This window comes from Pistacia vera, unplaced genomic scaffold (assembly GCF_008641045.1).
Source record: "Pistacia vera cultivar Batoury unplaced genomic scaffold, PisVer_v2 Contig265, whole genome shotgun sequence".
In the NCBI taxonomy this organism is placed as follows: domain Eukaryota; kingdom Viridiplantae; phylum Streptophyta; class Magnoliopsida; order Sapindales; family Anacardiaceae; genus Pistacia; species Pistacia vera.
The window spans coordinates 567,724-582,317 of record NW_022196074.1 but is presented as its reverse complement, the minus strand read 5'-3'; the positions used below and the strand labels follow the sequence as shown (position 1 = coordinate 582,317).

Here is a 14,594-nt window from a genome sequence, read left to right as displayed (position 1 = left end):
ACAATAGCAGTGGACGTAGGATTCGTTTTTGAGCATCCGAACCACTTTAAATATCGCCTCTCATCCGTTATTTTATTTGAAATTCTCATATCACATATGATTTCTAAGTCTATTTAGCATTTTACAAGTGCGAATAGCTAATATCAAAAGCAAGCATCATCAGGTATTGATATCCGTATTTTTTTATAAAATATGATCATAGAGCCTCAATGCACGTTATACAACCAATATTTGTAATTTTTTATTTGTAAATTTATCTTTAAATTCTTGTCTGTTAATATTAGAGGTTGATAATGAACGAGATTTATGTATATTTTTTAACAACAATCACATGAAGGATAAATTAAATCATAACTATAAATAAGTTTCATTAAGTCAATTTTAATCTTTCTTCTATTATCTTCTAACATAATTTGTCGTGCTACTTCCACTTCTTCTACAGTTTTACTTGCACGTATAAGAATTTATCCGTCCTACTAGAACACATGCCNAAGATGATGATACACTTGAAGGTGTGAAAAGTTATGTTGCTTAGCTCTTGTGAACTGAATTCTCTATATACAGAGATGGGTGACCCGTCAACTTAGTAAGTAAAAACCAATCTTGATATAAATTTGTATAACATTTAATACGAGTCGTAATAAAAATGTTAACAGAAATTTAATATTAAAACAAAAATTGCAGTTCATATAGTTTCATTTTTACTTCAAAACATACACAAATTGAGTGTATCATTTATATAATCATGTCACGTATTGTCACCTATTATCTCGGTGGCCGGGTCAGAATGTATCAGACAAATCATGTCATTTGTAACCCGATGAACCAGCCAAAATTTCATATAAGATGTGCACAATATAATAGGATAAATCCAACTGGACCAGATAATCATATAAGAATTCAGAGTTTAGAATCTACAGATCATGAGCCAAAAGATTCATTTTTTTAAATCTTATTTCAAAACTATAATTAGAAAACATTTTTCTTCGCATTGTAAGGAAAATATAAATTTTCAATAAAACATTTTCTTACCTGTAAAGAAAAACGGTTTTGTAATTTAAATCTAAAATATATATTAATTTTCTTGATGTAACAATAATATTTTTTCAATCTTTTTAGGTTCATATCAAAAGACTTTAACAAAACATATCATCTTTAAAAAAGTTTAGCTTAAAATAAATATTCACTACAAGAAATTTAACATTTAGGGATAAAGTCCGTTTTGTCCCAAAATGGTTATCTTAAGGGACGAAATTATAATTTCGTCACAAAATGTTTAGAACTCAATCTCCTCCCGCGCCAACGATGCCATTTGAAGGGAAGGATCAAAATAATATGGAGGGAAATCATTTTGGGACGTAATTTATTATTTCTGAACGAAACATGTTGTAGCTAAACACCTAATTGTTCTGGGACGAAATTTTTAGTCTTTAATTGTATACAATTTGGGAAACTTATTAGGGACGAAATATAATTTGTCCTTTATTGTAAAAATACATTTTCAGGAACAAAATTTATTATTTTTGGACAAAATAGTTTGTAGCTAAAACCATTTTTTTCTGGGAGGAAATGTTTTTGTCTCTAATGGTACAAAATTTGGAAAACTTATTAGGGACGAAATGTGATTTTGTCATAGATTGCGAAATTTTTGGGGACGAAATTGGAACGTTTGGTTATCCCAGAGTTGTCATTTTAGGAGATGAAATTTTAATTTTATCACAAAATTCTTAGGGTTCAATTTTCCCTCCGCCGCCAACCATGCCATTTGGAGGGAAAGATGAAAATAATATAGAGATAAATCATTCTAGGACGAAATTTATTATTTCTGGACAAAAAATTTTGTAGCTAAAAACCTATTTTTTCTGAGATGAATTTTTTTGCCGCTAATTGTACAAAATTTGGAAACTTATTAGAGACAGAATATGATTTCATCCCTAATCGTGAAAAATGCATTTTTAGGGACAAAATTTGGAAAAGTAATTAACAATTTCATTTGGTCAAAATTTGGAAACTTAGTATGGGTGTTCAACATATTCTCCCAAACTAGTAACCGAACCAAAAATTTAGTTTTTTTATTTTCTTTAAATTGAAATCGAACTGATTTTTTGGATAACTGAAAATTCAGTTCGATTACTGGTTCGGTTCAATTTCTGCATTTTTTTTAACATCCCTACTAAGTAAATATAAAAACACCCAATTCCTTTTCTATTTCATTTGAAACAAAACTCAAACTTGCTTGCCGGTGAATCTCGATCTCCTGCTCTGAAATTGATTGAAACCCAAGACAAAAAACTGAAAATTAAGTGCAAATGGTGAATGAGGATCGGCTAAAAATGGTAGGAAGGCGTGGTGGGTACCTTTGAGGATCCTAACATGCTCTAACGGGCCATCATTTTCCTATTTCTCTTCATTTTGCTCTTTACTTCACCCACTATAAAAAAATGACATACAGTAACACTAAACAGTAACAATTTTTTAAAATATGTTACTAATACGTATTTATGGTAGCATTTCTTGTGAAAATGTTATGAATATAATTTTGATAAGTAACACTTCATATTTTTATAACTCATTATCTATTAATTGTTGGAAATGGTTAAACCACCCCTAGGTGATCGAGTGGGATGATAGAGACTCTTACGTGTATTACTCAAGAGGTCATAAGTTCAATTCCCCTCAATTGCTAATAGGTGTGGTCACATAAAGGTTTATGCGATCGTTAACTTTATGACCCCAAAGAATTAGTCGAAGTGTGCATAAGTTGGTCCAGACACACTCAATTATCAAAAGAAAAAATAATAATAATAAGAAGTAGCTTATATTAATTATAGTGAAAAATGAACTTATAGTGAAAAAGAGTAGTTTATTTATCCTTATTTCTATATTATCAAAATAATTTAAAATGCACAATTTACACTACCGTATCAACAAATCACTAATTAAAGAAGACAATCATAATCTTATTAATAAGACCATTTTTAACCAAAAAAAAAAAAAAAATTTGAAATAAATATCTGAATAAACGTAAAAATTAAATAATTTTATTAATTAAAAGAAGGAAAGAATTGTAGAAAAAGAAAACATTAGCTGCCTTCTCCAACGTTTCTTTGTTGTCCTTCACTTTTTCATTTTCCAGACGCACACATGTTTATCACTTGTTGTCAAGCATATCTGATTCTTCTGCTTTCCTCAAATCACAAGGTGCCTTCTAACTATCATCATTCTTCCGTCATATTTCTTTTTGATTTGTCTTGAATGGGGCCTCAACTTTTGTCTTATTTAAAGCATTTACATCTACTTTTGTCTTGATATTTGTGAATTTTCAGCCTTAATTTTCCTTCTCGTTAAATCATGGGGTTTATTTAAAGTTTAGAATGTTTATAATCTACTTGATTAGTAAATGGTTTATCAAAATTAGGGCTTTGTTAGTTCAAATTGTTGATTCGAGTTTCAAATCTTTATTAGGGTATTATATGCTTCTAAATGAGCACTTTTTGTTGCAATTATTTGGTGCAGTGCTGTGATGTGGGTTTTACGAATTTATTTACATGAGCCAACAGGGGCTGAGACTTGTAAATGAATTAAGAGAAAGCGTATAGTTATATTAGAGAGGTATAAGATTGTTGAGTGAGTAGAGAAGAGTAGGTGGGTAAAAGAGTTTAATGGGAATTAGAGAGTAATAGTAGGAGTATAGTTGTTTCCAAGTACAGCTATAATGAAGCAAACAAGAAGTACAAAGAAATAACAAATTAGAAAGAGGAAAAAGAAAACAGTTAGAGGTCGGGCAATTGTTGTGGCAGCAAATTGAGAGAAGCAACTCACCAGCGTCTTTAATTTTTTTGGTCAAAAAGATAGAAAGTTAATAGATTTTTGTCAGTAAGTGCTTTAAGAAGTGGGACATGATCTAGATCAAGTTCTTGTATCCATTTTGTCCTTTAGATTTTGCTTCAGGAATATGCCACTTTCTTACCTTCTGTACAATACAAAAAGAAACAAAACTGATCAACTGTTGTCGTTTCAATTGAAACGGCAGCAGCCCTCTGAAGACAAAACCATCATCTTTTCACATGTTTATTGTCAGTCGAGTTGGCAAAAAAATCTGCACACATTTCAACCTATAATATGCACCAAATTGGGGTTATGGAGAGCTATCTAGCATGCCACAGACAATGAAACAAAATTATATTCAATAAAAGAAAGCGATACACAGCAGTGAACAATATAGGCCATTAGACTTGGAGTGAAGGTTATGGTTATCCAGATGGAAGATAGAAGAATAACACATGCTTTTAAAAAAGTGAAATAGTAACTTAAAAGAAAGAGAAAATCTCTTGTTTCTTTTTTCTTTTTCCAGGTATTATTATTCATGACTTGGAAAATCTGAAAAGGTAAAATGGTGTTATTGTTGCTTGCTGATTCCGATTTTCATTTTTGCTGATAGTGGGACCTAGATAAGATGCCCTTTCGAAAGTATATTGACAGCTGAATTATGAAGACACCGTCTTCATAAATTCAAGTTATCAATAACTTTCAAAGGGCATCTTATCTATGTCTTCATTCTCATGTGAAGTGACCTATCAATTCTTCTATTTCATTTTTGTGATAGTGGGACATAGATAAGATGCCTTTTAAGTTTTTTTCTGAAAGTAATAATGCAGAGCAAGCAAAAATAATGAGCACATTAAACTCACCTTTTTTTCAGTATCAAACTTCTCTTTGGGTTACCAACAGTGCTCCAAAACCTCGGCTAGGTTTCTTAGAGCTTGAACAGATGCTTCAGTAACCTATAAAGAAATAAACATTTTAATCTACAGCTATCAATTTAAGATTATAATCAATGCAAGGCATTGACATTTTACAACCTTAACTGAAGAGGATATGCAGTATTTGTCTCTCGACTTTGGCACGAGTTAGTAATGCTTTCTCTGGGAGTTTTAATCTTTATTTTCCATACTTGTTGTGGTAGATACTTATTGTAGAAGATGGTTTCAATTTTACGCCGCCGCTCTAAGGCTAAGGGGAAATCTGCAACTAATCCTTCTCATGCATCAAAAAGTGGTACAACTGTTTCACTAATTTAGTTGAAGAGTTCCTCCGGATTTCTCTTCGCAAGATGAACAATTTCAGCCTTCTCCTCCCATTGCCCCTTCTATCACATTATCTCATTCGAGGATGTCACTCTTCTCGCTACAGGTTTGGGCTTCATTAAATTGCTTAAATTTTGGTCTTCTATATGTTTTCATTACATAGTATAAGTCTTTTACTATATGATAAATTTCATTTTTGTCACAATAGATTCCACCTCAACCAAAGTGAAAGAGGTCGCACACGAGGGAAAGGCTAAGTAAATGAACAAATCCTTTGGTAAGAAGTTGAAAGTGCATGTTGATTTGGATAAGGGAGGCCAGTAAATAAGTTAAATCGGCTAAGTGTCCAGTCAACTAGGAGTAATTTCTCGGGAGTGTATACGTGTACCAATCGAATGGAAGGATATGGAGGTTCATGATTTCAATCTTGCACTGGACTTAGATGTAAGTGTATTCATTATTTATTGTTTTTATTGGAAACAATAATTCTATTTTCTTTATTTGATATGATTGAGCATAGACACAAATTAGGTTATTGATCATTCTTTATTAGATGTACTATTCATTAATAGAGACATAGATACATATTTGATTTATTTGATCATTAGAGTCACCTAATGGGTATTACATATATACATAGGTTTCATATGTTCTTATTCTTCAAAAAGCAACATGCATACTGTTTTCTTTCTTTCAACAATGACAATTGCCTATAGTAATAAAGTGTAACTTGTTATTTGTTTAGCTCCCCATGGAAATTGAAGACATAGGTGATGAAGCAAACAAGAGAAGATTGAGCAATTGTGAAGAATCGATCTAGGAATGCGCGGTATAAGTTGCACAAACATTTTAAGAAATTTACAACACTTGAGGAGGCACTAAGAAACAAGCCAAAAGAAAATGGTTTGACTCAAGATAATTGGAATTTACTTTGCAAATATTGGTCTGATCCTAATGTGAAGGTATAAAATCTTATAGTTGTGAAAAAATCTTATAGTTGCAAATATTGATTATTAGACCAATAATCAATACAAGGAATTTACGAGATTCACTATTTTACCGGTTTTGTCTAATGTAGGCAAAATGTGAAAAAAATGCTGAGAATCAAACAAAGAATACTATGCCACATAACCAAGGATCTATGGCTTTCGTGGTGGTCCGCAATTAGATTGTAAGTACTCTGAATAGCCTTCATTTTTATCTTGGATTCTTTTCGTTAGTTTAGTACAAACATACATATAAATCAAATCTGATTAGTCATATATATATTCAGTTATTTGGAATTTGAAATTGTATTGTTACCAATTTGGATGCACATGAAATTAGGAGAAGAATGAACTTAATGGGGAGGAATGTGATCGAATTAGCTTTTTTAAATTCACTCATTTCAAAGAAGGAAAAGGTTGGATGCCCCTAGTGTTGGTCTGAGAAGAGGAGACTGCTGTCTAGCTTAAGGGAGGCTGTTGGTTTGTGAAACGATGCCGTCTTAAATATAAAAGACTGCATAGAAACGTTGCCGTTTCAACTAAAGAACAATCTATGAAGAACCAAAAACGCAGTCGTCTCAGCTCCAGTCTTTACTAAAATAAGTGTTGTCTTCTCTGTTGCTAAATAGAAATCTGTTCTTTCTCTGTAACCTCACTGTAACTAATTCTGTTTCTTCAGTTCAGCAGCTCACTATATAAGCTGGCTTGTAACAGATTCTGTTATTAATCAAAAACTGGAACAAAATAAAGTTTTCGTTGCTCTTGTTTCTCTCATCTCCGTTTCTATTTCTGTTTGTTTGAGCTCTCTCTAAAAGTTCCACACCCAGAAGTCGAGGCAAAATATGTAAGTGAAATTAATTAGTATTCAATTGATTGTATGTAACAACGTTGTGTTTACTTACGATGATTGGCATTGTTTAACTTAATTTGATGTTTATATTGAATGTCCTAAAATGCAGAATGAAATGATAGAATTGAAGGAAAAAAGTTCATCAGATGACAAACCATTAACTGCAGATGAAATTTGTGATCAAGTGCTTGGAACTTGATCAGGATATATTAAGGGACTTAGGTATGGTCCAAAGCCTTAGAAAAAAGCAGGACCAAGTCTTCAAATTAAGAGACTTGCAAATGCTCTTAAAGAATCTAAAAATAGATTTAGAGAATCAGAGGAAATAAATCTCAAGTATCAAGAGAAAGTAGATGAACTAACCTTATGCTTAGAATGACAAGAAAAGATGTTTGAGATGTGGCTTGTCGCTGGAAATCATCCACCTGCTCCTTGAAGGTAAAAATCATTAGCAATATGTCTCGCTAATGTTTTATGTTAACTTTATCTTACAAACTTTAGACAAATATATAGTTGAGTAACCGTTAATAATGATTGTTGCAGACTTGTTTGGGTTACGTATACCTAGACGTCCAGCAGCTTCAGCAATTCACTTTTTTACTTCTTTTGAAATGCAGCTACTATAGGAGTGGTACCTTTTTTCACATCCAAGTAGTGAAGAAAATAGTATATATTTTGACATCCAACTAACAAAAAAAGTGTAGTTATTTTATACTATTAGTTAATACATTCTATACTTTTTGTTTATATGTTAGTTACAGTTGGATGTGTTTATGATACTATTGGCTTATATATATAATATTTGTTATTACTTGGTTATTTGTTGATTTGTAGTAGTATCAATTTGATATTAAGTAACATTTTTCACTTAGTTAAAAAGATGTTTCATATAAATTTTTTGACTTTGGGAATCAATATATTTGTTAATTTTCAATTAGGAACAAATTCTTGTCGTAATTCATCATAAAAGAAAGGACAGAATTTTCCGTCTCTAAATATTGACAGGGATGAAAATTTTTGTCCCTAATTCGGCAACCATCAGGGACAAAATTCTTCATCCCCAATTCACTATAGCACGAGGGACGAAAATTTTCGTCCCTAATTCACCATTCCCTTAGGGACGAAAATCTACGTGCCCAATTCACCACACCATTTGGGGCGAAAATTTTCGCCCCTAATTTGTTACACAGGCAATGACGAAAAAAATTGTCCCAAATTATCTACACAATTAGGGACGAAAGAATTTCGTCCCCAATTGTGCTTTTTTTGGGGACGAAATGACATTATTTGGGACAAATAGTTATTCTTTTGTGGACGAACAATTTCGTCATAAAATAAGTAATATTTAGTGACGAAACTGTATTTCATCCCCAATCATGTAGCTTTCCAGACGATTCGTTTTTCTGTGGGCATTACCCTTTGGCAACGCGGTTTTTGGGACGATTTGGTCTGTCGTCCCGCATTATATTTGAGGATGAATATTCCACTTTCTGTGACAAAAATGTTCGTCCCTAAATGTTAAATTTCTTGTAGAGGTACCTTTCCATTAATGGCATCCAAAATTATTATCAAGTGTTGTCTTCGGTATTTTCCTCTCTTCAGCAATATTACAACCTGCGAGAGCACAAGCTTGGATCAGAGACAGTTATTAGTATAAAAATAGCAGTTTCACCATTTCCTACCATCACGGTACACTGACTGTGCAGCCAAGGCGTGTGCTACTGGACGGCGGCTGTTTCTCAGATTTTGTCAGTTGGAAAACAAAGGAAAACCTATAGCCATCTAAAATTGGTTTATTTCAATTTAGTCCTCTATTTCATGATTTATTTTAACTGGATCTTCTATTTTATTAATTGTTATTTAATTAAATCTCACATGTCTCCAATTATGAGTGGTTAGAGGTACCAACCTAGATTTCTGAGTTAGTGCCTCCGTTGTAGTTTAGATTTTCTCATGGTATTATTGTTGACGTGGTTCCATAAGGTAATGCATGTATGTCAGGTAGTTATTTTTATGTGTCACAAATTCACTAGTTGATGGTATGGATGATATAATATCACCGTGGTATCCTAAATTCTTTCTCAAAGTTAATGGTGAAATAGTATCTCTCTCCAAAAAGGCATAAGGAGCTCGCGTGTCAATCACTTCTATTCCTCTGGTTGGACCATCTGTTCCACTCATGGCTACAACTTGAATTCGATTATTTCCTAATAATTTTGTGAGAAAGAAAATTCTAAGGTGACATAAAAAAATTTCACCAGATGGTAGTATTAAAACATGATCGATTCAGAGTTGCTTCTGTTCCCTGATTCTTACTCAGGTGAAAATGGAAATTAAAGTGGTATATTCCAGGGCATATTACCAAATGGAGAGGATAAAAGAGCAATAAACTTTCAGCAACACATGGATGTAAAGAATTCAGAATAACGTTGGTTCTTGGAAGCTTCATTTCAAGCTTGTCAAAGCTTTGGGATTACGCCACCGTTTCCTTCTCTCCATGAATTAATATTTAAAACTGATTATCATTCACCACGAGTGGACACTTAGCAATAGTTTATAATTAGAGAGTTGAAACCTAGCAATGGTTTATAATAAGGTAGACAATCATTATTATATGACAATGTTTACTTGATCAATTCTTATGTCGATGTAATCAAACTAAATTTCACATCATAAAATATTTATTTTATAAATCACCAATACATAGTTGTTACGTGGGGTAAAAAAAGAAAGGGAAATATGCATATATAAATATGTATATATATCAATAATGTTATCTTTACTCACGAACTTACTAATCACTTTGCTCACTTTTGTAAATATAAAGTATAGTAAGAATATCATAAGTATAGTACGGATACCATATATAATTTTAATAAAGGTGAATAAAGTGATTAATAAGTTTGTTATTATTTATTTCATTATTTTCATATATATTTCCATCAATCATTCTAAGATAAGAGTAAATCTCCGGTACAATGGATCCGCATAATTTTGACTAATTTTCCCAACTTTTATATATTTCAACATTTATTCTAAATTTTTGTATACGTCATTGACTGGTGAGTTATTAAATTTTTGGACAGCTAGGTGTAGACACCGTCTTTTGAACATATTATTAAATTAATAGATTTTTGCTTCCATATCGGATCAATTTAGATCAGCAGATACCAATTTGTCAGCAAAAATAAAAGTAAAAAATAGCTCGTCCTATTTAATCATGCCACCGGTTTCTTTTTTTTTATTATTATTATTTTTTTATTTATAAGATAAAGTAGAAGATTAAGGATGTAGTTTAGAATTCTTTCTCCACCTACTCAATAACTTGTAGAGAAATTAAGCTCTTTCATTCGTTTTTTAATAATTCGTTTTCTGTTTTAATATGCTGATAAATACATTGATATATAAATACATTTATCATCTTCAATCTTCATCCCATTGATATATGAATATAAATTCAAGAGATAAATACAGATAGAGTGCTGGAATTTTAAGCCTCTAGCTTTCCCAATGGTGTTCAATATTATCATTGTTTTGTTCCATATTTTTGTCTCCTTTCAAGTATGCCCTTCAATGGCGCAAACTAATAACGTCAGGATTGGTTATTACTGGTGTTCAAGATATGAGTTTCCTGTTGCGGACATAAATTTTTCCCTCTTCACTCACATTATTTGTGCTTTTGCCCGTATTAATTCCACCTCCTACGAACTTTCTTTATCGTCTGATGAAGAAAAACTCTTCTCCAACTTGACAGAAACTGTGAAACAAAAGCACCCGTCGGTCACTACACTCTTATCCCTTGGAGGTTCAGAAGTAAATGCTTCAATCTTTTCTTCTATGGCAAGCAGTCCTTCTTACAGAAAATCTTTCATTGACTCCTCCATAGAAATAGCCAGGCTTTACGGTTTTCAAGGTCTCGACCTAGCGTGGCAATTTCCGAACGATAACTCTGATATGTCCAACATGGGTATTCTCCTTCAAGAGTGGAAATCCGCCGTCGCTTTAGAGGTAAGAAACTCTAGCCAGCCAGAACTAATCTTGACAGCAAGGGTTGCATATTCACCATTCATGTCTGCAAGAAGTTACCCTCTAGAGGCAATACAACAATACTTAAACTGGGTTAATCTCGGAGCTGCTGGCTACCACAAGCCTCAGTTAGAGAACGTTACGGGTGCTCACGCAGCTCTTTATGACCCGAGTAGTGATGTTTATACGGATCAGGGTGTAAGGGAGTGGATGGATGGAGGATTATCTGCCAATAAGTTGGTTTTGGGTTTGCCTTTATACGGCTATGCATGGAAGCTTGTGAACCCTGAAGACAATAGCATCGGTGCACCGGCAACAGGACCGGGGATTAAAAAAAGTGGATTTCTGAGCTATAAGGATATCAAGAATCACATTAAAGGATCTGGTCGTAAAATTGATGTCAAATATAACCCAATTTATGTGGTGAATTACTGCACAATCGAATCATCTTGGATTGGCTTTGATGATGTTCAGGCTATCAAAGCTAAGGTTTCTTATGCCAAGGAGAAGAAGCTACTTGGTTACTACCTGTGGCGAGTGGGGTATGATGATAATTGGGTGCTTTCTCAAGCAGCAGGTAATAATCTTGATTATTTCACTCGATAGTATTAATTTTAATTAAGATCTTTGTGCCATTTATAGTTAATATGATAATTAGTTTTTCAGCTGAGGCGGATAGTAACAATTCTTCCGATCAAGAGGATAGTAAAAGGCCTTTGTTACCCATTCTTTTGACTGCAACAGCAGCTGTTATTCTTCTGCTAGGAATATTTGTGATATATTATCGGCGGAGGAGAAAGCTTAAATCAAGAGGTAAATTTTTCAAGATATATTATTGTGTGTGGATCTAAATTCCAATCTGTTTATGATCTACAAATTTCCAACTCTAAATTATCATAATATTTTGAGCATATGAAAATTAGTTTGATATAATATTTATATATACTAATTTTGAAGTTAAAAGCTAAAGAAACTAGAAAAAAAAAATTACTTTTTAATTTTACATCATGTTTAAGGATTGTATTTGAAATCATTTTAACCAAATGTGTTTTCTTAGATCTTTTTCTGTTAATTCCTCATTTAAAAAAATAAAAAGCTATATTAAATTCTATATTAAAACGGTAATATGTATTTTAATCAAAACTCAAGTTTCTTATCTCATATATATATATATATATATTCTATTTTTGTTCATTGGTAGAGATGCCGGATTGGGTGAAACGATCCAAGTATACAATAAATAAAGCAGCAATGGATTTTAGCAACAGTGTTCCTAATTTGGTGGAGTACACATTGAATGTCATTGAGGCAGCTACGAATAGATTTTCAGTTGGAAATAAGCTTGGGCAGGGTGGATATGGTCCTGTTTACAAGGTAGCATTCATGTAGGCTATATATTTATAATTTTGATTTTCACAATTAAACTACTTTCGTTTTTTGTTATATTGGCTAATCTACTGAAAAGATACCAACTATAACTGTATTAATTTCTAGGGCATACTACCAGATGGACAGGAAATCGCAGTGAAGAAACTATCAAAAACATCCACACAAGGATTTGAGGAATTCAAGAATGAGGTTATGTTTACAGCAAAGCTCCAACATGTAAATCTTGTAAGAGTTTTGGGTTATTGCATTGACAGGGAAGAACAGATGCTTGTCTATGAATACATGAAAAACAAAAGTTTAGACTATTTCCTGTTTGGTATGAATTTTTTCTGTGCAAAGTTTTTGGATTCATTTAATATTTCCTCCTATATAATTGGTACTCCAGTTGTTGAATATAGATAGTGTTGATTAGCAAATCATAAATATATTTGATGCAGACCCCAATAGACATTGCATTTTGGATTGGAAAAAGCGTGTGCAAATTATTGAAGGGGTTACTCAAGGGCTTCTATATCTCCAAGAATTCTCAAGATTCACTGTTATTCATCGAGATCTGAAAGCTAGTAATATTTTGTTGGATGGAGATATGAAGCCTAAAATATCAGATTTCGGTATGGCTAGAATTTTTTTAAAAGATAACGTTGAAGCAAACACAGAAGTAATTGTTGGAACACGGTAAGTATAGTTCCTTTCCGTATTGTTACACATATAACCAATTTATATATGGTTTAGTAATTGCTTTAATATCTAACACAGGGGCTATTTTCCTCCTGAGTACTTGAGAAGGGGCATATACTCTACAAAATCTGATGTTTATAGTTTTGGTGTCTTATTTCTTGAAATCATTAGTGGGAAAAGAGTTAATGAGAGCTTAAACTTCCTAGATTATGTAAGTTCTCCTTTAACCCTTAGTATTTTTTATCCTTGGTCAATCTCTAATGCAAACGTCTTGAAGTTTTTAATTTGCGGACTAAAGGTCAGTGTCTAGTCATTGACTTTACAAAATGAAAAAATTGAAGTTAGTGACCAAACACTTACCTTTGATTTGCATGTTAAAAACTTTAGGATATTAGTATTAGAGAATTTTGTTTGTAACTTATCTGGTGTGTTTAGAAAAATGAGATAATTTTTATTTGATTGTCTTCAGGCATATGAGTTGTGGAAAGATGGCAAAGGCATGGAGTTTATGGATCCATCACTAGATGATACAAGTTCCTCTTGTAAATTCATGAGATGCTTGCAAATAGCTTTGTTATGTGTCCAGGAAAACCCAAATGATAGACCGTCCATGCTGGAGGTTTTCATGATGCTAAAAAATGAGTCGAAAGATATCAAGATTCCAAACAAGCCTGCTTCTTGGAAACAAAAAGACAGAAATGAACAAAGCGAAAATAAACAAAAGGCAGAAACTGATAGAGAGAGCAGCTCAATTAATGATATAACGGTCTCAGATATTGTAGCTAGATGAATTAATATAGACTTTACAAGATGCAATTATTTATAAAGCCCCTTGGGCCTAAGGCAATACTCCACTTTTATTATAGAATAATGCTATACATCCCAAAATTTCCATCATAAATGATGTGTCATTTATTTGGTATTATTGTTCTACCATTCACTAAATCAGCCACTTCATTTATATCTCAATGCTATATAGAATTACACATTACTTTGGATAATTTTTGGGATGGGTAATATTATTGTTTATTATATACATATAATAGTATATGTTAAGTTATCTCTTGACATAACCAAAAAGCTCAAGTTAGTAAGAAGTGACTTATTCAACCCTGATATTGAAGTCCTATTGGTCTTTCACATGAAACTTGAAAATAGCTTAAGTTGGTAGCTAGGAGTTGAAGGTTATCACAATGCTAAAAAATGAACCAAAGATATCATTATTCCAAGCAAACCTGGTTGTTGGAAACAAGATGATGGCAACCAACGAAATGGCCACAACGAAGTTGGAAATTTGTCCAAGGGGCACTTCAATTATTGATGATAAAATTTCAGAAGTGGTAGCTAGATGATGAACTGACATAGGATTTTGGCATAATAATGTGCTCTCCCCTGGAGAGTGGTCGAACTCTAGCACCACTGCTTCTAGCTGCAGCCGTAGGTTTATTTTTTTTATTTTTTTTATTTTGTCCAGCTAATGCTCTAGTAGTTTAGTTTAATTAATTGAATTTCGTTAAATACGAAATGTTGATAGCAAAATAAACTCTATTGAAAATTATAGTAATGAATATTGCCATG

At 32.5% G+C, this 14,594-nt stretch overlaps 1 protein-coding gene and 1 long non-coding RNA gene across 2 annotated transcripts; both read left to right on the top strand.

Moving 5' to 3' along the window:
• Positions 1–5,899: 5,899 nt before the first annotated feature.
• On the top strand, positions 5,900–7,275 carry LOC116133002. Its single transcript, XR_004128482.1, has 4 exons — positions 5,900–6,049; positions 6,166–6,258; positions 6,414–6,917; positions 7,033–7,275. It is a non-coding gene; the product is annotated as an uncharacterized LOC116133002 (long non-coding RNA).
• A 2,947-nt stretch (positions 7,276–10,222) lies between these two features.
• LOC116133112 (putative cysteine-rich receptor-like protein kinase 20) lies at positions 10,223–13,904 on the top strand. Its single transcript, XM_031418782.1, has 7 exons — positions 10,223–11,526; positions 11,616–11,762; positions 12,151–12,323; positions 12,444–12,654; positions 12,776–13,013; positions 13,095–13,227; positions 13,486–13,904. Exons 1-7 carry the CDS (start codon positions 10,434–10,436, stop codon positions 13,804–13,806), a joined length of 2,316 nt encoding a protein of 771 aa, XP_031274642.1. The 5' UTR covers positions 10,223–10,433; the 3' UTR covers positions 13,807–13,904.
• Positions 13,905–14,594: the final 690 nt, after the last annotated feature.